We start from the raw sequence: 24761 nt of genomic DNA on the forward strand, positions 1-24761 counted from the left end.
GTTAATGTTGGCGAATTGCATATAAATTGAGTTGGTTTGTTTTATATTGTCGCGTGTCGCTTACCAATGATGCCAGCATATTATGTATTTATGAATTTATCACTGATATGCATGTGTATAAATCACATTGTTAATGTGTTAATTATTTGAATTTTTTCCAATTGTGCACGTACAGCAGGAAGTTGTTCAATGTATGTATAAATAGTGCGTGCCATATTTATATACTCTTTGATTGATTCAAGGACTGTTGAGCATGTTAAATTAAAGCGTTTTTATTTCTTACTGGAGTGTAATCATGTTTAATTATTCCTTATTTTTAAATTATTGCTATATTAAATACACAATTATATCATTTTAAATTATTCTTATATCAAATACTAATTTCTATTATATCCTAAGCCCATTGAAAATTGGAAATCAGGGTCCCTATGTATGAACGCGTCGATCTCAGAAAAAGTGCTAGAGACTTTTTTTTTTTTTTTTTTTATACCATGTGAAAAGTATGTAACAGGCAGAAGGAATCATCGCACACACCATAAAATCTACATAGCCTTGTCCGTCTAACCGTCCGTCCGCCTAGATCTCAGAAGTTATAAGGGCTAGAGACTTGAAATTTGGCATGCATTTTTATCGAGAGTAATCAAAAAATTGATCTTTTCAGCCTAATTTGAGCACCATTAGACCTGGAGACTTCAGATTTACTGTGTATGTACATTTGATGAATATAAAGATTTTGTAATTTACAGAATTTTTATACCACGCCCCTTCGCTCCCAATTTAAAAAAAACGTATTTCAGGTACTAGAGACTTGTGCTTTGGAATGTACACGTATAATAATAATATAATATAATAATGATCATGCTCTGAAAATTTCATTAAGATAGTCCTACTACAAGAGAAATTATTCAACTAATAAACTCTCATAATATTTCCCACACTGCAACGCAGCCAACGCGCAGTCGCTGCTTACTGCGCAGTTAGCAGAGCGCATGCTTATGCGTGAGTAGAATATCAGCTTAGAAGGTTCAGGATATCTCCTAGTCGAGCAGTCTCGACTGAAGCCTTTTCTTGCTTTAAATGTCCGTATATTCAGCGCGGATATCGAGTGTATCTAAAAAAAAATCGATAACTCATCCCTTTATTTTGTTATCAATCAAAAGCATTATCGAAAATTTGTTATATTATTATATCTCCTACACATTTAGAGCTAAAGCTTCTAAATTTACAATGTAGATTCATATTCATATCGTATTTTATATAATTTCGATTTATTTTGTAATTTACCCCCACCCCAAATAAAGAAATTATTAAACTAGTCTCGATCCCTCTTTCTCTTCAGCACTCGCTTCCCTCCCTATCCCGACCACTCCCTCGCCTTTCCACTTCCTCAAGTTCACTCAAGGTCACTCAAGGTTACTCATGGTCACTCAAGGTCACCACCCCCTCAAGGTCACTACCCTCTCAAGGTCACTAAACCTCTCACTGCCCCTCACACTGCGTCCCCACACTCGCTCAAATGTTTGTCCAATTTGTTACTCAGACAATCGCCTCTCGTTATTTCAAACCTGCTATATTTTGAGCCTTTCATTAGTTCAAAGTTATCACGAGTCCCCTACAGAATCTCTTTAATATTTTTAACTTTTAATGTTTCAAGCATTCGATAATTCGTAGTATTTTAAGAGTCCCTTGAATTTCGAAACAATTTGGCATGCAAATGGAGCGTATGAGTAATATTTAAATATATATTTGCTGCTGGCAACTTGGCCGGTTGTTGTCCAGACTAAGACAAAGCTTTAGTTAAACTAAATCGCCGCCACGTCAAAGCTAACTACATTAAATGTGTCTAGACTAACGGCGTTCTAAGCTTAAAGCTTATTTCCTATATGCTGAAAATAAACAACAATTTAACCAAATAAATAAATGAAATAAGCAATTTCTTTTTGAAAATGTTTATATATATGTGAATAAAATATATTCAATCATTACCAAACTAAGCTCTTTTGGCGTTAGCTACCCTGGCAACCCTAGTCAAGGAGTCCCGTTGATGACAACGTCGACGACTGCGTCTAGCAACGCTTAAAGCTTCTCAATAAGTCGTAAATTTTCCGGCACAACAGACGCAATCATTTTGTTGACGGAGGCGCGCGAGGCTCTGCGTAGTGAAAATCAAGCCAACAAAATAATAAAACAAACGTAAAAAATTAATGTTTTAATAATATATGTCCAACAAAATTAATCTAATTAAGCGTAGGTGCCGCAAATGCGCATGAACAACAACTAAAAACTTGAATGAAATACATTTGTACATATATTCTATGTGTGAGTGAGTGAGTGAGTGAGTGTGTGTGCGTGTGTATTTGGCAGGGAAATGTGAATGCGAGAGAAAATTGTGCAAGAGAAGCCAAGTGCAATAAACTGTGAATTATACAGAATAAGCACTATATAGAGTATGCAGTTGGGCCTCATAATTCTATTGCTGAATCTCCCAGCTAACTGTCGTATAGTATATTATGCAAATTAATTTCAATTGGTTTGCACTCTGGATACACAAACGCAGCGAAAGCAGCAGCAGCAGCAGCAGCAGCAGCAGTAAAGCCGCTGCGGCTGCTGCTGTTGTTGTGTTGTTCTTGTTGCTTGTAGTAGCGGCCCTCTAACAGTAGTAGTAGTCGTAGTAGTTGTAGTAACAGTAGTAGTAATAGTAATAGTAAAAGTAGTAACAGTAGTGAGCGCATTAGCTATAGCAGCACTATTATATATGTAGCTGTTGTCCATTTTCATACGATACACAAATTGGAGATGTAACAATACTTTGCTCAGTTGAGCAGTTTTTTGTGCCCGTTTGCAGCACGGCAAATGCTGCGCTCGCAGCTCCCTTCCTACCTACACACTCCCTGAGCTCAACATTAATAACAAGTGTGTGTGTGTGGGAGAGAGTGTGTGTGTGTGCGAGTGTACGTGCTCTCCTTGATTTACCGGCATTTGCAGCGCTAAACTCATGAAAATTGTTTCACAAGAATTTTTTAATCATACGTGCAGCACACACGCTCACACATGTACACACACACTCACGCACACTCGCACACATAACGTGCTAAACGAAAGTTAAGCAAATACCGCTAACTTTCCGCGCGAAAGTAATTATAATTAAATACTTGCCGCTTATGCTTGCGCAAATGCTGTTAGACAATTAACAACAATTTGCTTCAGCTTTCAGACTTACCTTTAGTTTTTCATTAAGTAATGCAGCTATGAATGCTTAATGCTTTTTATAGCATATATGCTAACTGCTTAAAGTTCAGTTCACTATTTAGAATCAACAAAAAGGTTAATCATGTGCATACAAGTGTATGCATCGGAGGGAGTAAGATATATATGCAGAATTGTTCAAATCAATATAGTTGAACGGAACTGTACATATTTATATAATCTATATAGTTATTTATAATTGGTTAGATTGATATGAAACTAAAGTCATAAATATTAATACACTTAGATCAATTAATTGATGCTTAAAGTCACGAGGATCCGGGTTGAAATTAAAGGTTGCTTCAGCTGCTTTTTTTTTATCAGATAAAACTTTTGAGTTTATACAACAATTAAAGTAATTAAAAATATAAATTCATAATATATAAGCTTTTCACTTAATATCGTCAACTAAAATTTAAAGTAATTTTTTTTTTTTTTTTTTATTTAAGACAAAACTATTTTCAACCTTGGCATCCGAAATCATTTATATTATTTTAATTTAGAAAGCCAATTTGTTTTCAATTTTGTTGTACTTTTCCTAATTCCTATTATCAATATTTAACTTGTAATTTTCTGAATTTCGTATTATTTAATTAATTTATTTGATGTTGATTAAAAAAACTTTTTGTTTATTTAATTTATAGGCCTTATGAACAATTAATTCTAAACGACGATTCTAGAATACCCCACTTCTATTAATAGCCCTTTACAATCGCGAATCTTCTTTTATATGCAAATATTTTCCATTACAAATTGCAATAAAACGTTTTTATATCTATCAAGATAGTCATCAACGCCCACTATGCATATGAAGTGCAGCTCATGCCCATTGAAAGTAAACTAAAAATAAAATATCCGCCTGACAATAATATCAATTAAAGTCAGTTTTCAATTCCAATGCCCAACAAAGATCAAAACGAAACGAGCAAGCGAAAAATAAAATGAGAATAATAAATAGCATTGCACGAGACTTTCATTATAAGGCAGTTAGTTGGTCGGCATTCAGTAAAGAAGCCGAAAATGTTAATTCGACAGATCTACGAGTTCGAGTTTGAGTTCTCTGAGTATTTTTGCTTTTGTGCTGCAGCACATTGCCGGACACCGGCGTCGATTCCACTGTCCGTTCACCAACAACAACAACAATCACAGCAATTGACAGACATAGGGCGGGAGAGTACAAGAGATGGGAACAGCGCCAGAGAGGGAGACACACAATGTAGGGTAAAGGGAGGGGGCAGGCACAGGGCATGCTAGTGCGGGACGACGCGACGCGACGTCAGTTGCACAATTTTGCACATAAAAACCAAAGCATAATCATGAATAATGAGCGTTTGTGATAAGTGATTAATGCCGGGTGGAAAATCTGCACATACACTGAAAGACTATGCAAATGAAATTCGAGAATTTGTTTGAAATTTCTCAAATTTTAATTGCATAAGAATGGCATACAATATTACCATGAAAGTTATAAAATATATATATATTTTTTAAATTTATGAAACATTAGAAAAAAGACAAACAACTTTATTACATTAAGTAATTTATGTTCTTTTTAAACTCGAAGATATTAAAAAATAAATATATTAAAATAATAAAAAATATCTATGAACTTCATTTTATTTCAATATTTTTATTTACGTACAAATTAATCTAAAATAATAGAAATTTAATTATATTCTATAAAGTAAAAAATTTATTTAGATATACAAAACAATAGTAATAAATTTTAAAACTCATAAAAAACTATTTAAAATTATTAAAAATTGTATATGTATACTTATATATTTAATAAAGGAAACAAAACTTACCAAGATAATTTTAAAAAATTTAAATAAAACTGAGCTGCATTTACCTAAACAAAACAAAACACCAAAAAACAAAAAATAAATAAATATAAAACACATATAAACAACATATTTAATGCATCAGATACATAAAAGCACTTTAAATGGCATTGCCAGACAAACAGGTTTCATGACTGTGTGTCATCCCATTTCCAATTGGGTCTGCGCTAAGCCCGTTTTGGGCTCCCGGTTGAGCGCTAAACGCGCCCAGACATGCAGTACGAAACGGGAATTGGTTCGGTTCGGTTCGCCAAATGGACGCCAAAGGTGAACATTCTGTGAAGTAGCAAAGAATAACAAATTTAATAAAAATTGGAAAATGTTTAAAGTGCTTCAAAAATACAACAAAAATTTGAAGAATATATAAATAAATTTTCCTTTAGATCAGCGCTTTGCATACGATTTCCATCAGCTCTGTATATGCGCTGGGTTTGCCGCCCAAGTGCTTGTGTCACAGTTTGGTTTTATTTACGCCGTAGTTTGTCACTTAGTTTGTCAACTTCAATTGAAATTAATTTACTTTCTTCACATTTAGCTATCGTGTAGATGTATTATGGTTGTAGATGTATCCGTGTAGCTTGTGTAGCTGACTGTCAGTCAGCCTTGTATGCGATCAGATTTAAGCACAAAGGTCAGCAAATAAACAAATTGTCGCACATTATATGGTTGTTTATCCTATTTGGCTGTGAGCATACGCAAAAAATAACAAATAAACTAACCGAAAGCCTCGCAAAATTTCCAGCTCTATTTTTGCAAGAAAGAAAAAAATAAAATAAAAACCATAGTTACTGGAGACTTTTGTTGCTGGAAAAACTGTCACAAAATTGATTTCCAAAACTGGTTTCTTAATTTTTTTCGGGGCATTTCGGCTCCAGTATGCCAACTGCCCAATATGGTCAAAACTGCAATGTAACTGTGTCACAATAGATACCAATATATATGTATGTATATATACATATCTATATATGTACATGTGTATATAGCTGCACATCGAATCGTGATCGGCACAAACTATTCTGTTCATATAGTTAAGCTAGAAGTTTATGTTTTGCATACAAAACACTTCGATTTCAACGTCAATGCCTCGCATTTTAATGAGCCGCAATCACAACTTTTGAAAACTGATCAAAAGTGCTTTGCGCTGAGAGAGAAAAAATACATTTATAAAACATACTTATAGAATCATGTACTTCTCCTTTCTGCATAGCTCTTGGCAATTATGTAAAGTGTCTGCGCAAGAAATTTGCAAGCGAAAATGAATAAAATCGTGGTACCATAAAACGAAACTCAAAACAAACAGCAACTGAATAAAACAACAACAGAGAAGAACAACAAAATAAAAGCAAGTGCAAGACAAGCAAAACAATAATCTCTCGAAAAGTGCTAACAATTAAAACACATTTAACAACAACAAAGACAAAAATAAACAAAAAAAAACACAACTTACAAAACTTGAATGTCACGCAAAATGTTGCAAGTGCCGGCAGCAACATTTTTATTGCTGCTGCTGCTAACTGCGACGGCAACTGCAACGGCAACAGCAACAGCAGCTTCTGCTGACAGTGACACAACAGCCAGCAGCATCGCAGAGCGGCAAATTGATGGCAGTTTGAAGAATGCCAAGCTGATTGAGAGCAAAGTGCTGCCCGATTTGGCTGGGCTGCAGTCCAATCAGGAAGATGACAAGTGGCAGCACATTTACCGGTTTATCAACGATGGCTTTCCTGTTTTGGAACTTTACGGCTACAAGACCAAGACAGGTGAGTGATGGTCCCACATGCATACACATATATAGATAGAATTACATATGTATGAGTAAACCAGACTGGCAAATAAACAATTAACTTACATTAAAAGCAGCCAGACAAAGCCAGGCTATGTTAATAAAATAGGAAAGTTTCAGAAGCCACTAATAACTGTAAATAAATAGAGAATTTTACTAATATAATAATATAGATTATTATTTAAAAATTATTTTATAATAATTGTTGAAATTAAAAACTAATTTATTTTTACTTATAAAAACATTTCATCAGAAGAAGGAAAAGTTTTCTAAGAATATTTCCTGCTACTAATTATAGACATTCGATCAACTGAAACTTAATCAGTGACAAATGCATCGAACGTCTATTGAACCTGAATTCACCAAAGCCGTTATGTCAGCTTTTTTTTTTCATTCCCATTAATTTTTTATATCGGAGTATCGAATTATTCGCTCAAAAAGAATTGTAAATTGAGCTGCATTTCAACAAAGCAATTTATGCTAAGCATTTCATACTTGCAGAGCTTGCATAAATCATCAAGTGATTGCAAAACCATTTATTGAGTATAAAGTCCAGCTCAAGTTAAGTTATTTAAATAACCTCGAAAAGATTTTTATTTTTCCTTAATATTCTTTAATAGTCTACAGGTCCCCTTTGCTTGCTCATGTAGATAGATTATATGGATATGTAATGAAATATGAAAGTAGAAAAGAACTGTTAGCCTGTTAACGTTGATGCAAAATTCAAATTCAAATTTTGCTGTGTCTTTTATTGACTCTATAAGGTTCAACTTGGCCCTGTCTAGTTACTAGTTACTATCATATATCTTATCAGAGTGTTCAAACTCCTTACAACTATTCTATATACTTCCGAATATCACCACAACTCTATGACTGTAGAGAATTTTCCAAATGCGACGTACGGCTATTTTTCCCATCTCTTGACTATAATTTATCATCGATTTTTTTGCGAACTTGTTCTGGCCGCATTTTCTGATGTCTGGTCTATTAAAGAAATGAGCTAAACATCATTATTTCCGGCCGGCCGGCCATTTGTCACTGTCAGCACGTGGCGTCGCACTCGAACCGGGCAACAGGAATCAGTTGAACCATGTCCGTGCTGACGGTTGCATTGCGCGTGCTCGCGTTGTTGAGCACAATATTCGGCTGCAACATCTACAGGTACAGGCCGCACAGTTGCAAGTTCCAGCGCCACAAGGGGCTGCAGAGTCTGATCACATTGATGCACTACCTCTGGCTGCGTCCGTGGATATTCCTAGCTGGGGTTCTGTATCTGCCTTGGTTTCTGATGCGCCTGCTAATGTTCATATCGCACAATACTGAAGATGACAGAGCTCTGGTAGTGATGTACTTTTCGAGTGCCCTGCTCTGCAAGTATCAGAATTTGATTGCTACCTTATTGATATTGTATATCTACAAATACCGCCTGAAGTGCGTTGATAGAGTTCTAAACGGCTTTGCGGCAATATATAAAAGATATTGTCGGCTCTATGGCTGCGCACCGCGCATCAACTGGTGGCTCTTTGGGGTCTATTTGCTGGAGTTGCTCATGGTCGGTGGCTCGGTGATAAAGCGAAATTCCTTTAGTCGTATACCCTATGTAGCGCCTCACTCTCCCATAGATAACTATCTGAGTTGGTCTTCCGTGCTCTTCGTGGCTCTGCAGCCCTTTCTCCTGGGTCTCTTGGCTCACTTGGGCTTGCTGCTGCTGCACGCCTACTATGAGAAGGAGCTGCAGTTCATGCAGCAGCAAAAACATCGCAGCAATATCATCGCTAAGGAGCAGGTGCAACACTATGTGAATTTGATCCATTTGAGGCATCATTTCGAAGTGCTCTTGCGCCCCTTTGTGTGGGTGGCCTTAAGCCAGCAAATCAACGACTGCATGATTAGTTTGCATTTGTTGCTCTATGATCACCATAGACTGTGTCTCCTGTTCTATAGCCTATGTGTTACCCTACTCTATCCCATGTGCTTTGTGTACCAGACAATATTCATCAAGTCAGCGGAGAAACAACTTGGTAACGAATTGCTTAGGTTCAAAAACAATGGCAGCAAACAGCAGCAGGTGCGTTAACTATGAATTTATATTTGATCGATCGATTGATTGCTTGAGATTTCTATATGTTTCACTCTTGCAGCTACAAATGTTTTGTCTTTACAAGCGGATTTTATGTTACGTCTGGACAGATAGCTCCTTTGATATATTCAATCTGAATCGCAGTCATATCCTTGAGGGCATGACGTATAGCTGGATCTGGGCCATGTTTACCAATAGCCTTCTGGTTAACTCACCCCAGGCTTGGCAGCAACACTATGAATACATTAAGCAACAAACCCATTATTAAATATTATTAATAAAAAAAAAATCATTGATACAAAAAAAAAAAAAAATTAATAATTTTTAAAATTTATTTTTGAAATTTTTTAGCTTAAAAAGTTTAAAAACTATTTATCCAAATAATGACAAAAACTTTCCTTAAGGAGTATCTTTTTGTATTTATATTTTTTTAATAAAATATACTAACAATAAAAAAAAAAAAAAAAAAAAAAAAAAAAAAAAAAAAAACTTATTCTAAGGCTTTTAAAACTATTCAAAAATTATTTATCAAAAAATTTTGCAAAGGTAGGACCTTTAGGTAATTGCCTATTCATAAGATATACATATATATTTCTTTATTCGTAAGGTATTTTCCATCATATCAATTATATATATGGCTATTTGGAATAGATAAGATGTAGAGTTCATAGAACTTTGTATATATATAGAAATAATTACCTAATTATGCTAAGTTCACAAACTTACGCCATGCATAATGATAAGTGTTAGCTGTTGTAGCTCATAGCTCAGCCGCATAGCTATAAAAATCGCACGTGCTGGCATCTAATTATACAACATTTTTTTAACCAGTTTTCAGTACGATATACAGACTATGCTAGATACAAGTTCAGTAAAACTCGTGCCTAAAACTATATTTCATACGTTCCATCTCTCTTTCAGACACACCTTTTACATTGATAATACCCAAAATCGATGTGCGCAGCATTGAGAAGCCACGTTTGAAGGAATTCATGTTGGAGCATTTGGTGCCGGGTAAAATCTTTGATAGCTACAATGCCCTTACCAATGGCAGAGAGGAGGAGGAGTCATATGGTAATGGCAACGGACATAAAATCGTTTTTCGCAAATTGGAAAAGTCCCATAACAATGTTTGGCTACTCAACGGACAGCAAATACTCTACAAGCTGCGTATCAATGAGCAATTGATGGTCATTGGAATTGATGGCTATTTGGGTGATAGAAAATCGCCCTATTCGAAGCGCAACATACAGGAAACGAATAAGTGAGTAAACCAACCGAAGTCTGTGCAATCAGCATGTCCATACACTGAGCGAAATGGGTGTGTTTTTTATTTTAAATTAATTTTTTGTTTCTTTGCTTTTACAAATTATTTTTATAATTGATTAATAAATAAATTAAACCCAATATAATAATGTTAATAAATAAACATAAAAAATAGTTTTCCCTAAAATATTTTACATTACATATGTGAAATCATTTCAAATGTTTTTAAAAATAATAAAATAAATAAAATAATAAATATGAAAATGATTGCTTTATAGGTCAAAATTAAATTTAATAAAATTAATAAAAATTTAATTAATATTTTTATTACAAATAAAAGGCAATTCAATTATTGTATACTAAAAACAGTATTTCTCAAATATTAAACTTAATATCTTTAAAAACTTTCACCATTACTCTAATTAAATTAATTATATTTTTGAAACTAATATTTTTTCAATAAAATTTAAATAATTAAAAAAAAATATATATATATGGAAATTAGCAAGTTTACAAATTTTCGCTGAGTGCAGCTCCTAATTCCAGTTTGTTTGCGGTCAAAAAGTGCACTCATGCGAAATTTATCAGGCAGTAGAAAAAAAAAAAAAAAAAAAAAAGTTTTTGTGGCCTCAACTTCTGTGCTCAGTTGCTAACATGCCACCACATGCTCCACTCTATTGCAGCCGCTACAATGACCCACAGCCGCTGGAAGAGCCAAACATAACGAATGCACATGCCAAAGTGGAGCCCATTATTAAGGAATCAAAGGCGAGTCCATTGATGTCATTTCTGGCCAACATGAAAACGGGCACAAAAGTGTTCCAGCACTTTCTATCGAAATCCAATCTGACACGCATTATGGATGATAATGCCTATACGGTGCTTATACCATCGGACAATGCCTTTCAGCGCTGGCATCCCATCGATTGGGGCTTCTATCCATTCAGCGTGCCGGAGTTCACAGAGAGCGTATTGCGTAATCATTTCCTGCCCATGCAGCGGCCCCTACGCCTCTCCGACGTCAAGAACATGGACCAAATGGTTGTCCATACTATGGGTGGCGAGAATGTCGTCTTCCATGGCCAGCGTGAGTGCTTGAATTTCAATTATTTTTTGCGCACTAACTGAATTTTTGGGGGTGTAAATTTACATTGCGACTAACCTTTGACCTCTACGCAGCCACGCCCACTGTGAATAATGTGAGCATTATGTCTGATTATACGCTATCCAATGGCAATCAGGTGTTCATTATATCCGAGGTGTTATTTGTCTCCGAGGCTGTGGTTTCCAAATTGCATCAGGTAAGCCAAGCGCACACACACTCACACACGCACTCGCACACGCACACATATAGTCTTACACCTACTTCCCACCTTTGATGTATGAGCTAAAGCTTAATAAACTTGCCACAGATGCACAAGGATAAGGAGACACCGCCGCTGTTGGCATTCCCGTGGTTCGGCGCACAATTTCTATCGCACTCGTTTCTGGCCTTGGAACGTGATTCGAGATTCACGCAAATTACAAGGTAAACCTGAATACCAATTAAAACTAAAAGTCAGCTAACGCTGAGCTGGGAAAGGACGACGACAAGGAGTAGGTAGAGAATTTAGTGATGAGCTTGAGAGCTCTTGATTTTAGGAAGTAATTAAGCCAAGGAATTGATTTAGAAACCATTTGAATTAAATGATAAAATACATATCGATAAATTAAGACATATTTATTAGTTTTCGAGAGCAAAGATAAATAATTTGGAGGCAAGCTAAGTAAACTAGCAAAATATGATTTATTGCAACTCTGAAGCATTGCTTAAAACAAATTCCATCTAGATTTAATAACTCATATCGTGCTGTTTTATAGTCATTAAAATATGAGAATCGATCATTCGATTTGAAGGAATGAATTGATATTATATCTATAATATACCTATTTTATTTACATATGTATGTCTGTAAGCGGTTTCGCTTTGAATATACATATTTAGAATATATGCCATAAAGTTGCATATATCAAAATAAATTATAATATTTCATTTTACTTCATTTAACTGATTTAATTTTATATTAAATTCCAAATTTTTTCAACTCTACCCATAGATATCTGAACAATGCGGAAATAGCGCCCCATATCTCCGGCGCAAATTATACGTTCTTCGTGCCCGAGGACAAAGCATTCGAGAAGATAGGATTCGACAGACTCTCCGATGATGTTATGGCAAGTTCACTCAATCCATTAATTATACTTGCTTACAAATAATACTAATGCCCAATTTATAGGCCTCGCAGCGTGGAATTAAAATGCTACTGAATCACTTTGTGCGCGGACGTCTGTACAATCGGGACTTGAGGGATAATGAGGTGTTCGAAACGATTGGCGGGGGTCATCTGAAGATCACACGCAATCCGGGCAGCAATTATACGAGCGTGAACAATGCACAGATTACGGAGAGCGAGGTTTTTGTCTATAATCTGGGCACCATGTACTATATAGACGACATACTCTATTCGCATATGCTGCGCGATCATATTACCAAATCGACCAAAACGAGATCGGATCGAAATGGCGGTGAGGCTGGCGGAGGATCACGGAGCACCATGCGACCCAGCGATGTGGAGATTGTGCCGAACGAATTCGAGAGCGAGCACAATGGCGGCGACTATGCCATCCATGGCGACGACGAAGACTTTGAGGATGAGATAATAACGCCAAAAGCGTTGCCCGTCCAAATCTACGAATTGCCCAAATAGATTGAGTTCGATTTGGATTGAGTGCTGCGCTAATCTGAAACATATATATACATACATATATCATTTGATCTAAGTGGGATTTTTTGCTCTAACATATATATATATTTATGTGGGTGTGTTGACGCAGTGCGAGCGTTTTTGTATAGTTCTCAGCTAACTTTTTGTAACGTATTTTTTGTGTCTAGTTAGTTTTTAGTTTTGTGTGTGTACATTTTAAGTTTAGCATTGAAAACGAGGCGGTGAAACGAAGTATACTACAACAGAAATAATAAAAGAAACAAGAATGGCAACAACTTTATATATATATACCTAATCCTAGAGAACTTGTCGGCAATTTCAATGAAGCTTGTAGAACTACGTAGCGACAAATTGCAAAACTAAACAAAAAAATACGAAAACTTAGAAACGGAATTTAAACAAAAATACAAAATATAAAAAAAATACGAATACTAAAAGATAAATTCAATATATACGTATATTAAAAAATATATATATATATATACTTGTGCAATTAGACGCTCTTTGGGTATTTTGTGCTTTTTTAAGAGTGAACGTAGTGAAAACATATCGGCTAAAAAAAAAACATTTAAATATTATCGGAAATGTAGCGAAAAACTAAAAAATAAATTCCAATTTGTCGTAGCCAAGCGCAATAGTTGTGAAAAATATCGAATATATATATAGACATATATATATATATATATCTGACAAATATTGTATTTTTTAGTTTATAATAATAATTATGATTATATGTATCTGTATCTGTGTATATGAAACAACAGAAAGAAGCAATGAGAATGAAAACATGCAATTTTATAATAGTTTGTTAAAATAAAACCATAAAAACACAAAAGCAAAACCAAAAACAAAACAAAGTTTGTTTTTCAATATAAACCATTTTTCTACATATATTTTCTAATTTTGATTTTTTTTTTTATTTTTTTAATTTCTTATTTTTTATCTTTTATTATGAATTAGTTAAACGCAATACATGTAAGTATGCTTAGGATCTATATATCTGCATTAATAATGTATATGATTTTTTATGGATTTCTTTTGTGTATATATTTTTATTGTTGTTGTATATGTTTATGTATATATGCTTGTAAATAATACCTGTTACTTTAATTGACCTAAAAGATAGTTATTAATGGTTTTCTTTTACTCCCTTATTGTGTGCTTCGTCCTTTTAAAACTTAACGTAAACGAAACGCGTGCAGTTAACAAATGTAAGGCGAGGCGACCCAAAGTAACATTTTTTGTATATAATTCATATTCATATTCGATTGGAAAGTATATGGGTGTGGTTTTGTGGGCAGTGGACTCATTTGCCGTGCCATCGAAATATAACACAACAATTCGAATTCGTATTTGGAACATTTCAAAATTAAATATAAAATGCGTATTGCTTCTAATTCTAAATGTATAATATAATGTATATGTATGCTGTATGTACCTAAGTGCATTGATTTATATATATTGTAATGCATATATAATATTAGCATGATATGGCGCTTTTGTATTGCATTTTGCATCTCTTCATTTCATTGTTTTGTATATTGATGTTGCAACTACTCTTAGATGGCTTTAACTCCTTCGTGAGCAAAGTTAGAGAGAGAGAGAGCGTGTGAGAGAGACAGCTAGAAACATTCATACATATATTTAAAAGTCTAGTGAATATGCTAGATATTCGAGCAATGGCAGATTATGCGCAATCGTCTCGAATCACATTGTATCAAATTCTACATTAAAAGTAGGTTGGGGTTTTTCTTCTTTACTTAATATTTAACTTTTCTTTTTTTTTTTTTTTTTTTTTTTTTGATTTTCGTATTTTTGTTTTGCCAATTTGCGATTTTTGTTTGTGAGATCTAATTGTGTTAAATGTGGAGACAAATGATTAACGAAAATTATTTAAAAGGAAAACATACAAAATAATTCAAATAAAATCGTTAATTTTTCAGCTGTACTATTTTTTTTTTCTATAGTAAAAATTTTAGTCGTTTGCATCGTTAGACGTAGCGGCATTTGCATTATTTGTTGCTGTTGGTGTTGCTGTTGCTGCAGCTGCTGGCATTGCTGTTGTTGTTGATGCTGATGTTGTTGTTGTTGTCGTCGTTTCAGTCTCGTTATCACTCGCATTTAGGTTTTCCAACGTCTGCTCGGCATCCGATTCGGCTGCCGCTCCGCCCACCGCGCCTTCCAGCTCATCGCACATCTCCATCGCCGTTGGCTGCTTGGGCTTAAAGCTATTGTTGTCCACATTCAGTTCGTAGCCTTTGAAGGGATCAGCAAGCTTGCCCGAGTGTTGTGCATTGTGGGATTGTGCTTGAGCCTGTGCCTGAGCTGCGGCGCGCTGCATGCGTCGCTGCTGATTGCTGAACGTGGGACTCTCGGAGCGTGCGCGTTGCAACAGCGGCCGCTGCTGATTGTAGTTGCCGTCGTATTCGCGCGAGCGTCCAAACTCGAAGCCATTCTGCCACTGCACGTGCACGTTCTCATACGAAGGATCCTCATGGCGATAGCTGCTGCTCGTCTCAGCTGTGCGATTTGGCCGCTTGTCGGCGCCACAGCGCAGCCGGCTCAGGTTGCTGTGCAGCGGGCGAGCTGTTGGATTCGTTGCATCGCGTCGCATGCTTGCACTGCTGCCCTGATAGCGCATCATGTCCTGGGGCAGTGTGCCCAGGCCCAGACGCGGCGTGCCATACGGATTGGACATTTGCGAGGCCACCGAGGCGGTGTCGCAATTGACGCAATCGCGCGAGAACATAAAATTAAAGTCAATCACCTGCTGTAGAAGGCAGAAGATTAGGCAAATTTAGTTGTTGGAGTTGTATATAAAGGCTCACTTTGCATTCGGGTCCCTGGCCAATCCACAGAGGCAGCCACTTGTTGACCAGCAGCCACTGAAGACTGGACTTGGATATGCGGTTCAAGGTATTGTTGCCGGAATCCGAAGAGCTGCTTGAACGCGCTGCCGTCGCTGCTGCAGCTGCTGGTGCTGCGTTTGTTTTCTTGGACGCTGCACCTGTTGCTGTTTTGTCGGCATTGCCGGCAGCTGCTCCAGTGCTGGACTCCTTGGCCGCTTTGCTTGCAGATTTGACCTTTGGTATAGCGCCTGTGGGTCGCATCGTAGCCGTTGAGCTGCATGCTGCGTCCACATTTAACTGTTGCTCCTCAGCAGGCGCTGAGGCTGCTGCGGCTCCCGCTGCGATTACTGCCGTAGCCGGACCAGCCGAAGCAGAGCGTGCTGCACGCTCCATGGACACATTCGGCGTCAGCGGCGAACAGTGATGCGCAGCAGCAACAGCAGCAGCCGTCGTCTTGTATATATTGGTCATGCTCTGTGAATTCTCGCCATGCAGGCAGCTGAAGAAGGATGAGGCGCTGTTCTTGACGGGCACCTTGACATTGCTGTAGTCGGCCATGCTGGCGGCTGCGGCAGCTGCAGCGGCGGCAGCAGCAGCAGCACCACCAACACCACCGGCGCCCACATAGCCCTGGCAATTGGGAACAGTGCAGGTGGCATTTGCCGTGGGCGCTGCTGCACCGCCATTCGCATTCAGACGAATGTGGCCGACGGTGCCGAAGTGCGAGTGTCCCAGCACTGCGTAGTGTCCGCCCAAATTGTAGTGGTCGATATTGCCGCAGGAGGAGCTCAGGTGCCGTTCGATGCGTCCGATGCCATGGCCCAGCACATCCAGGCGTGTGTAGAGGGGCACACGACTTGCAGCCGCGGCAGCTGTGGTGCGATAGAGCGGCTCATCGCGTATCTGCTCGTAAATGTTCTCATAGCGCATGGTGCCTGCTGCTGCATAGGGTAGATTATAGCCATCCGTTGATTCAGTATCGTCGAAGCTGCGCTGTCGCTGACAATTTGAACGATTGCTTGAATACAATGGAGCACAGCGCAGGCCGCTGCCATACCGATTGCCTGTAAATGAGACAGAGAGGGGGTGTTAATAGAGGTGCTTGCACAGTGTGCATACCATATATAGAATTACTTACATTAAAAACTATTAATATTTAGCTCATGTATCAATTTTGAGGACATAAATTGATTACTTAATAAAAAAGTATTTGGTATCACCGAAAAAGAGGCAGAGCTTTGATGGACTAAACCACAAACATTTCTATACATAGTATAATGGATGGTTTGAATATAGTATATAATATCTAAAATATATAAATATAGTACAGAATATCTAATATATTGAAAAAATAATCACATCTAATTTCATTACTTTTATACTCGTAAGAATTTAGTAGTTTTTCATATCAAAACTTTTGACCTTTCTGGATCTAATTATTCGTCTATGTGAATATTGTGAAGAAATGAATGTAAATTAAATTAGTCAAAGAATGCGAATACACAGACATAACGGCAACAACTCAACGTACTAATCAAAAATATTTACATTTTCTACGCTTTCATGAGCATTCTTCAATAAAAGTGATTACTATTTTAAAAACAGAGACAGACGTAAGTAAGCAACTCAAGTTCTTTCTACATACAATCACATAAAAATAATTTTATGAATATTTATATATATTTTACATTTCAAAGGTATTCTATATATATTATTTTATTATTATTTTATTTTTATTATATATATATATTTTTTTTTTATTTTTTTTTTTAATTTCTCCAATTAAAATAATATTAATTTTCATCATATTCTAAAAAGTTGTAAGCATAAATGATGCGTAAACATAATGCTGATCAATATTTTCGACCATGTTATTTATATTTTTTACATTCTCACCATCATTCTTCAATAGAGACAAACGTAAACAATGAAATCAACTCAAATTCTTTCTATTATCACAAATATGTATCCATGTATTATTCTTATATAAAGTGTACACCCATAGACAGATATATATATAATCAAATCAATTGCTTAAATTTCTTAAGAAAAATTACATGCATTTTTTCTGTATTTTCTTACGTATTTTATATAAAGTCTTAATTATATTCCCGTGCTTATGAATGATTTAGACCTTGTACAAAACACTTCTGGCTAGTTAACTTACCATTTTGCATATCAATGCGAAAATTTCGACGATAGCCCAAGCTGGAGCGCACCGCTCTGGGGACATCGTAGGCAGCCGCTGTGGATGCGGAGCGATCGTATAAATCATTGCGATAATTGTTCATGGGCAGCATGCGCGCTTGTTGTTGTTGTTGTTGCTGTTGTGGTGTTGGCGCTTGCTGTTGCTGCTGTTGTTGTTGTTGCTGCTGGGCTTGTGGCTGATTGTTGTTGGCATTGGCTTCACTTGCTGCTGGCTGTTGTTGTTGTTGTTGTTGTTGCTGCTGCTGCTGTGGCTGCTGAGCTGCTTCCTCAACATTTGCAGGGGCATTGGCATTGACATTGGCCACAACAACTGGCTGGTTATTATTGTTGTTGTTGCTAGGCTGTCCAATTGGCGCATAGATGTTCTCATAGTGCGGATGATTAGCTGGCTGCTGTTGCTGTTGCTGCTGCTGCTGTTGCAGCGCCGCTGTTGGTGGTGCCGCTGCGGCAGCAATGATGTTGCCATAAACAGCACCGCCGACAGCGCCCTCCATGCTGCCCTCAGCCTGGCTATTCTCATCATCCAACAGCGCTATGGCCAGCGAGGCCGTTTGCCTGAAAATGACAAAGTGTTATTACGAATATTTTCAAGTCTGGGAAACTTTGCTCGCTCACCTTGCCAACGCGCCCTGCTCTTCCATTCACAATGGCTTATCTATCATACAGACGCCCGCATAGCTGCGTCCAATGGTCATCAAAGCGGGCAATATACGCCAGCTGTCCGAGTCGGGGCAATAGACCTCAACGGAGGCCAGGTTCGAGGTGCCATCATCACCGCCCACCACATAGAGCAGACCATCGTGTGCCACAACGCCAGCATTGCGACGACAATACGACATATCCGCCACGGAGCGCCAGGTGTTAGTCTCATAATCGTAAGCCTCCACCGATTTACGCACCATCGGCCCATCATGGCCGCCCACCGCATATAGGATATTATTGAGCACACCAACTCCGGCGCCGCTGCGACGTGAACACATTTCGGCAACGGGAGACCAGGTGTCCGTATCGGGATTATAGCGCTCCACGGACGCCAGGCATTGGCGCGAAAAGCCATCGTAGCCACCGACGGCATAGAGCAGCCCGTTGACCACGCCCACGCCTACTGAACTGCGACGCGTCGACATGGAGGCTATAAAGCGCCAGACCTCAGTCTTCGGATCGTACATCTCGGCGCTGGACAATCCGGTGGTGCCATCAAAGCCGCCAACCGCATAGATGCACCCATTGAGCACAGCCACGCCGAGTGTCGAGCGACGCGCCTCCATATTGCTGCAGTTGGCCCACTGATCCGTAGCCGGATCATAGACATCCACAGTGCGCACGCGCAGCGATCCATTGAAGCCACCCACGGCATAGACCTTGTCGCCCAGCACGGAGAGGCCGCTGCGACAACGACGATTGGGCATCTCGGCCGCCTGATACCATTTCTCCTCGCGCAGATCATACCACTCCACGGAGCGAATGGCCTTGGGTGCCTGTCCGCCGATAACTAACAAAATCTTGGGCATGCCCACGGGCTTGCGGGGCTTAGTGCGTGCCGATTTCGTTTCTGTGGGCAGCAGATGATAGGTGAGAGCTTCGATAATCAGATTCTTGCACTCTATGTTGCCCTCGAGCAGCATCTCTTTGTACACACGCTGCGTGATGAACTCCTTGGAGAGAAACGGCAGACGCACATGCTCCATCAGTGCCGCGGTGAATTGCTCCCGCATGGGCACATCATAGCGCAGCCAGCTTATGACGCACTCATAGACGCGCTCCTCATTTGGCACCGAGATGCGATCATTGGATATCAAATTTATGACCTGCTCGTGCGTGAGATTCAGAAACTCGTCAAACTGAATGACCTCGCTGCAAAAGAGAAGCGAAAAACAAGTTAGAGTGTGTGTGCGTGTGTGCATGGGTGTTGGTGTTTGTCATCAAATTTGCTCAATTATCACATAACTTAGCGATCTGATATATATGTATATATCATATAAACTGGTTAAAGTGAGAGCTTAACGAGATTAGGATTTATGTAGATTAAGTGTATTTGGGGTAAGTAAACTCTTACTTTAACAACTTGATATAGATTAGGCATATGTTTTATATAATATCAAGTCAAATTATAGCGCTAACTGGTTGAAATTGAGTGTTGAATGAGCTTATTCGGTAGTTATCTCAACATATTAGCTGATGGCTAGAAATTCCACAAATACTAAAAGTAGTTCAACAGATTTTATATTATATATCATGATATCATATAAATTAAACAGTTTTTTGTGAATATTATATGAACTTATACGAGTCTATTTCAGCCCAAAGATTAGGAATTTTATGCATAAAACAAGTAAGAGTAAAATTTTGAAGGCCTAGCTCCTTTAGGTTCTGAGATTGATGCGTTCATACGGACGGATAGACCGGTAGGGCTAAATTGACACGGCTTGTCGCTCTGATCAAGACTATATATAGTTTTAGGGATCTGCCACGCCATCTGCTTCCTGTTGCATACATTTTAGCAATAACGGTATACCCCGATTTTCAATTTTAAACGAGTACAGGGTATAGTTAATCCTAAAGTAGTTCAAGCTGCTATTAGCTTATCCGCTTTCTATGAATAATCTAATCGGAAGTCTGTTTTACGCCCAGGCACATTAATAATCATATATCACGTTTCATAAATGTGAATTGGACTGAATGATTGATTGATTGATTGGTTGACTGATTGGCTTATTGCTTGATTGATTGCCCACTTGTGCACTCACTTGAAATGCTGTTCAATATATGTCTCGGCATAGTTGAGCAACTCGACGCAACCATGCAGATCGGCGAATTCTCGAATGCCCAGACAATTGCTGGCATCCAATTGAGTCTGCAGAAAATCACAGCAGGCATCCCGCACATCCGTTAGCTGCAGCAGATTGGCGGCCGTCAGCAGCACCTGGACATTATCCTCGTTTACCTCCACATTCGATGTGTACACATAGTCGATGAGCAGCTCCAGAGCACGTGCGTCCACGCTCTGCAGTGTGATGCGCGACTTGCGCGACTCCTCGAAGCTGGTGAACATGGCAAAGAAGTAGGGACTGCACGAGGCCAACACCATGCGATGGGCGTGAATCTCCACATCGTCGGCGACCAGAATGACATCACATAACTGTTTTTGTCTGCGAATTAAGTATGAAGCGTATAATATTCATGTTATTGAGTAAGGTCAGCACGTTTTTAGTGGTTTAGTACAAACTTTCTATAAAATGTAGCACAGTGGTGCGAGAAAAAAAAATGCACTAAATATTATAATCATATTTTTATGCATATTAAAAATATTTATACGATTATTTTTTATTTTGAAAATTATTATCTAACAAGTAAGAAGGCTCCAGTCGAGACTGCTCGACTAGGAGATACCCTGAACCCTCTAAGCTGATATTATAATCATTCTGCACTTCTTTTATGCACATGCATCCACACGCACGCATAAGCCCGTGCTCTGCTAACTGCGCAGTAAGCAGCGACTGCGCTTGGGCTGCGCTGCAGTGTGAGCAATATTATGAGAATTTCTTTGTTGAATAATTTCTTTTGTAGACATACGATCTTAATGAAACTTTTAGAACGTAATCATATGGTGAATATGTGTGTACATTCCAAAGCACAAGTCTGTAGTACTTGAAATGCGTTTTTTGTAAATTGGGGGGAAAGGGGGCGTGGTATCCAAAATCTGTAAATGACAAAATCTTTATATCGATTGTCTTTATATACAACGCAAATTTGAAGACTCCAGGTCTAAAAGTGTTCAAATTAGGCTAAAAAACAAAATCAATTTTTCGATTATTCTCGATAAAAAGTTATCGGACGATTTATCGAAAAATAAAGCAAACTCGTACTGCGTATGGTACACACGAGTATGCATGCCAAATTTCAGCTCTCTAGCTCTTATAACTTCTGAGATCGACGCACGGACGGACGGACGGACGGACGGACAGACGGACAGGGCTATATCGACTCAGCTCATCGCGCTGATCAAGAATATATATACTTTGTGGGGTCTGCCACGCCTCCTTCTGCCCGTTACATACTTTTTCACAAAACCATTATACCCTGATTTCCCATTTTCAATGGGTTCAGGGTATAAAAATATAATTGAGTAACAACGAAAAACATATAAAAAATCTAAAATTGGATATATTGGACACTTTTTTATAACGACAAATAAAATAATGAAAATAAATTTATTTTTAAAATAAAAATCTATTATTCAAGCATTTCTTTGCATTATTCCAATATGGAATAAACTGTAAAGCAACTGTGAACTTTAAGAACGTCCAGTTCGTTACAATTGAGAATTTAAAAGAAAAGAAAAAAACGAGCTTTAAAGTCCATTGGACCCACGGTGCGTAGCTCGTTTAGGGCATTGGCTTACAGAAAACGAAAACAAATAAAAGAAACCAAAACAAGTTTTGCAGTTCAAAACAGAAAAAACCTATACAAATATTTCCATTAAGGTATTTTTCCATATAGGCGACATCTAATCAGCTGACCACACGGAAGTGGGAAGTGAATAAATAAAATAAAAACCAAAAAAGAGAAGACAAAAAATTAACACGAAGAAACGAAACGAAAAACCAGGGCAATTTCAAGTTCAAGGGCAATTATATTTGACTAATGCAAAAACAAGACGAAAATAAAATTCAAAAAAAAAAAAAAAAGAAAAAAAAACTACTCATCATTATAATCAAAGCAAAGTCGAATATTAATGGGAATGGCCTCTTGACAAAAGCAAATCGAGAGGTGAATATATACACACAGACATAGGGTATATACATGTGCATATGCATATGTATGCGTGTGTGCGTGTAAGTATGCACTGTTTGTTCATACTTTATCGCTGTTTAACGCTGAAGACAAATAAAGCGTAATGCGCAATTATGCGAGCAAGAGAGAGACAGAGTGAGAGAGAGGGGAGAACCAGAGAATAGATGGCCGAGAGATCGGCAACAACAACTGTTGACCGCGTCTCGTCACTTTTTTGCCCATTATAAAAGTCATATTTTTGCCAAGACCAAAATAAACAAATCATGGGCAGAATTCATATTTGTCTGTATGCCCATTAAAAATTTTGTCAGTTGAGTATATTGACTATGACAAGCAATATGTAACATTTTTCATGAGATGTTAAGTCTTCTATAGGCCTATTAAAAAGTAAGACAAGTGGGTCTTTTGACTATAGACACACACTATGTAATACTTGATAACGTATAGATATACATGTACTATAACATTTTAAACAGTCCATATATATTTGGTACTTTGCTCTACAGGGTATTTACTCTAGTCCTGTCAATGCTACACTTGTTCTTCATTCCGACACTTTTTTTAGATAATTGTTCCCTTGCCAGCTATTGGCTCATTACATTTTCATTACATCCCGATACCCTTTAAATATAGGTCAAACGGGTGTGAATTATAAATAGCTTCGCGAGAAACGCAAACCCGAAAATGAAATATACCTATACCCTATAAATCTATATGTTTTGTAATTGAATGGTTTGCTATGGAGATGCGTAGTGTAGCTGTTAGTCGCATATATCTCAATTGTTACTTTAAGTGCTATATCGCATGAAAATAAATTTTAAAAAAATTAGCTTAATTAGGGTACAGGGTATTTGGTAGGCAGTGTACTGTAATTATAGTAGTATTTGTAATTAAACTGCTTTAATCAGCAACAGGGTATCAGCTAGTGGAGTATAAGTATATAGAACACTGAATTGGGAAACTTAAATTTGTTCGCTTTGTTTCCTTGAATTAGTTTTTTTTGCCAAACGGATATCGTTAGTCCATATATCATATTTTAATTCGAGCTACGCAGCTATCCGTTGTCTTTTACGTTTTAACTCAACACATTTACACTTTAACTCAGTTACAGGGTATCTCGTAGTCGAGTTCACCACTTTGGCTTACTTGCGCATCTCGTTCATTGCGTCAAAGGAGCGCGCCGTGTGCTGCTCGTTGCTGTACTGGCCGACAGTTCCGCGCTCCTTGCCGTTCGGTCGCTGCCGCTGGGAGCTCTCGTCGAGGCTGTTTTGACTGGCGTAGCGCAGCAGGCAGCTGCCCCGTTCCAGGCCACTGCCTTCGGCGGCTGGATTTTGTTGTTGTTGCTGCTGCAGCAGCAGGCGCTGACGCTGTGCCACGCCCACGGCGACACCCAGACCAGGTGCGGCTATTGGACCGCCAGGCTCTAGCAGCAGAGGCGCCGCAGGCGCACCCGCGCCCGCTTCACCGTTATTCTGTTGCTGCTGCTGCTGCTGTTGTTGTTGTTGTGGTTGATTCTGCTGCATATTGCCATTGCTTAGATTGCTCATAATACCGATCGTGTATTTGGTTAATAATGCAGTCAGCGCTATCATTCACACACACGTTCACACAGCACGCGCGGCAGAGGAATGTAGCTAACAAAAATTTGTTATTCTTTTTTCAAGCAACTCCGCAAGTTGCAACTTGTGAAAATCGAGTCCGTCCAAAAACTGAAAAAAATACCATATGATTTCTGCCATCAATAAGTTAACAGTGCACTGTAAAGTTTAACAGCAAACGCTACTTTTAACCGTTTCAAAGAAATTTAAATTCAAATTAATGTTATCTTTTCTATGGCATGGGAAACAGAGTAAATTTACATTTCTTTAACTTAACTTTTACAAACATCACAGCCCAATTTAAGTACAAAACGCATATATTCATAAC

The 24761-nt window shown here is 38.1% G+C and overlaps 3 protein-coding genes across 6 annotated transcripts; 2 read left to right on the forward strand and 1 right to left on the reverse strand.

The window, feature by feature from the left end:
* The first annotated feature begins 2089 nt into the window (after window positions 1–2089).
* Window positions 2090–13655, forward strand: LOC6577526. 3 transcript variants are annotated; one of them, XM_015165720.3, is made up of 8 exons: window positions 2090–2193; window positions 6298–6850; window positions 9875–10217; window positions 10903–11306; window positions 11399–11520; window positions 11632–11747; window positions 12316–12433; window positions 12496–13655. In XM_015165720.3, exons 2-8 carry the CDS (start codon window positions 6547–6549, stop codon window positions 12964–12966), a joined length of 1878 nt encoding a protein of 625 aa, XP_015021206.1. In that variant the 5' UTR covers window positions 2090–2193; window positions 6298–6546; the 3' UTR covers window positions 12967–13655. The 3 variants fall into 3 exon arrangements, with proteins under 3 accessions (XP_015021206.1, XP_002003491.1, XP_032584668.1); XM_002003455.4 differs by lacking the exon at window positions 2090–2193 and adding an exon at window positions 5255–5357; XM_032728777.2 differs by lacking the exon at window positions 2090–2193 and adding an exon at window positions 5626–5721.
* Window positions 6861–9256, forward strand: LOC26528144. The gene is made up of 2 exons (XM_044009126.1): window positions 6861–8941; window positions 9015–9256. The coding sequence occupies exons 1-2, from the start codon at window positions 7964–7966 to the stop codon at window positions 9219–9221; spliced, it is 1185 nt and encodes a 394-aa protein (XP_043865061.1). The 5' UTR covers window positions 6861–7963; the 3' UTR covers window positions 9222–9256.
* Window positions 13656–14216: 561 nt separating the features above from the next.
* LOC6577527 (ring canal kelch protein) lies at window positions 14217–24562 on the reverse strand. Of its 2 annotated transcripts, none has more exons than XM_044009125.1 (6): window positions 23982–24562; window positions 20789–21190; window positions 18657–19895; window positions 18001–18596; window positions 15813–16897; window positions 14217–15751 (listed from the first exon to the last, which is right to left on the reverse strand). In XM_044009125.1, exons 1-6 carry the CDS (start codon window positions 24425–24427, stop codon window positions 14960–14962), a joined length of 4560 nt encoding a protein of 1519 aa, XP_043865060.1. In that variant the 5' UTR covers window positions 24428–24562; the 3' UTR covers window positions 14217–14959. The 2 variants fall into 2 exon arrangements, with proteins under 2 accessions (XP_043865060.1, XP_002003492.4); XM_002003456.4 differs by having other exon boundaries at window positions 14217–15754.
* Window positions 24563–24761: the final 199 nt, after the last annotated feature.

The sequence above is a fragment of the Drosophila mojavensis genome, unplaced genomic scaffold (genome assembly GCF_018153725.1).
Source record: "Drosophila mojavensis isolate 15081-1352.22 unplaced genomic scaffold, ASM1815372v1 contig_36, whole genome shotgun sequence".
Classification (NCBI taxonomy): Eukaryota; Metazoa; Arthropoda; class Insecta; order Diptera; family Drosophilidae; genus Drosophila; species Drosophila mojavensis.

Coding starts and splice junctions, on each gene's coding strand:
- LOC6577526 (XM_015165720.3), top strand. CDS start 6,547: ATGTCACGCAAAATGTTGCAAGTGCCGGCAGCAACATTTTTATTGCTG. Junction 6,851..9,874: donor CGGCTACAAGACCAAGACAG/GTGAGTGATGGT, acceptor TCTCTCTTTCAG/ACACACCTTTTACATTGATA. Junction 11,307..11,398: donor TGTCGTCTTCCATGGCCAGC/GTGAGTGCTTGA, acceptor ACCTCTACGCAG/CCACGCCCACTGTGAATAAT.
- LOC26528144 (XM_044009126.1), top strand. CDS start 7,964: ATGTCCGTGCTGACGGTTGCATTGCGCGTGCTCGCGTTGTTGAGCACA. Junction 8,942..9,014: donor ATGGCAGCAAACAGCAGCAG/GTGCGTTAACTA, acceptor TCACTCTTGCAG/CTACAAATGTTTTGTCTTTA.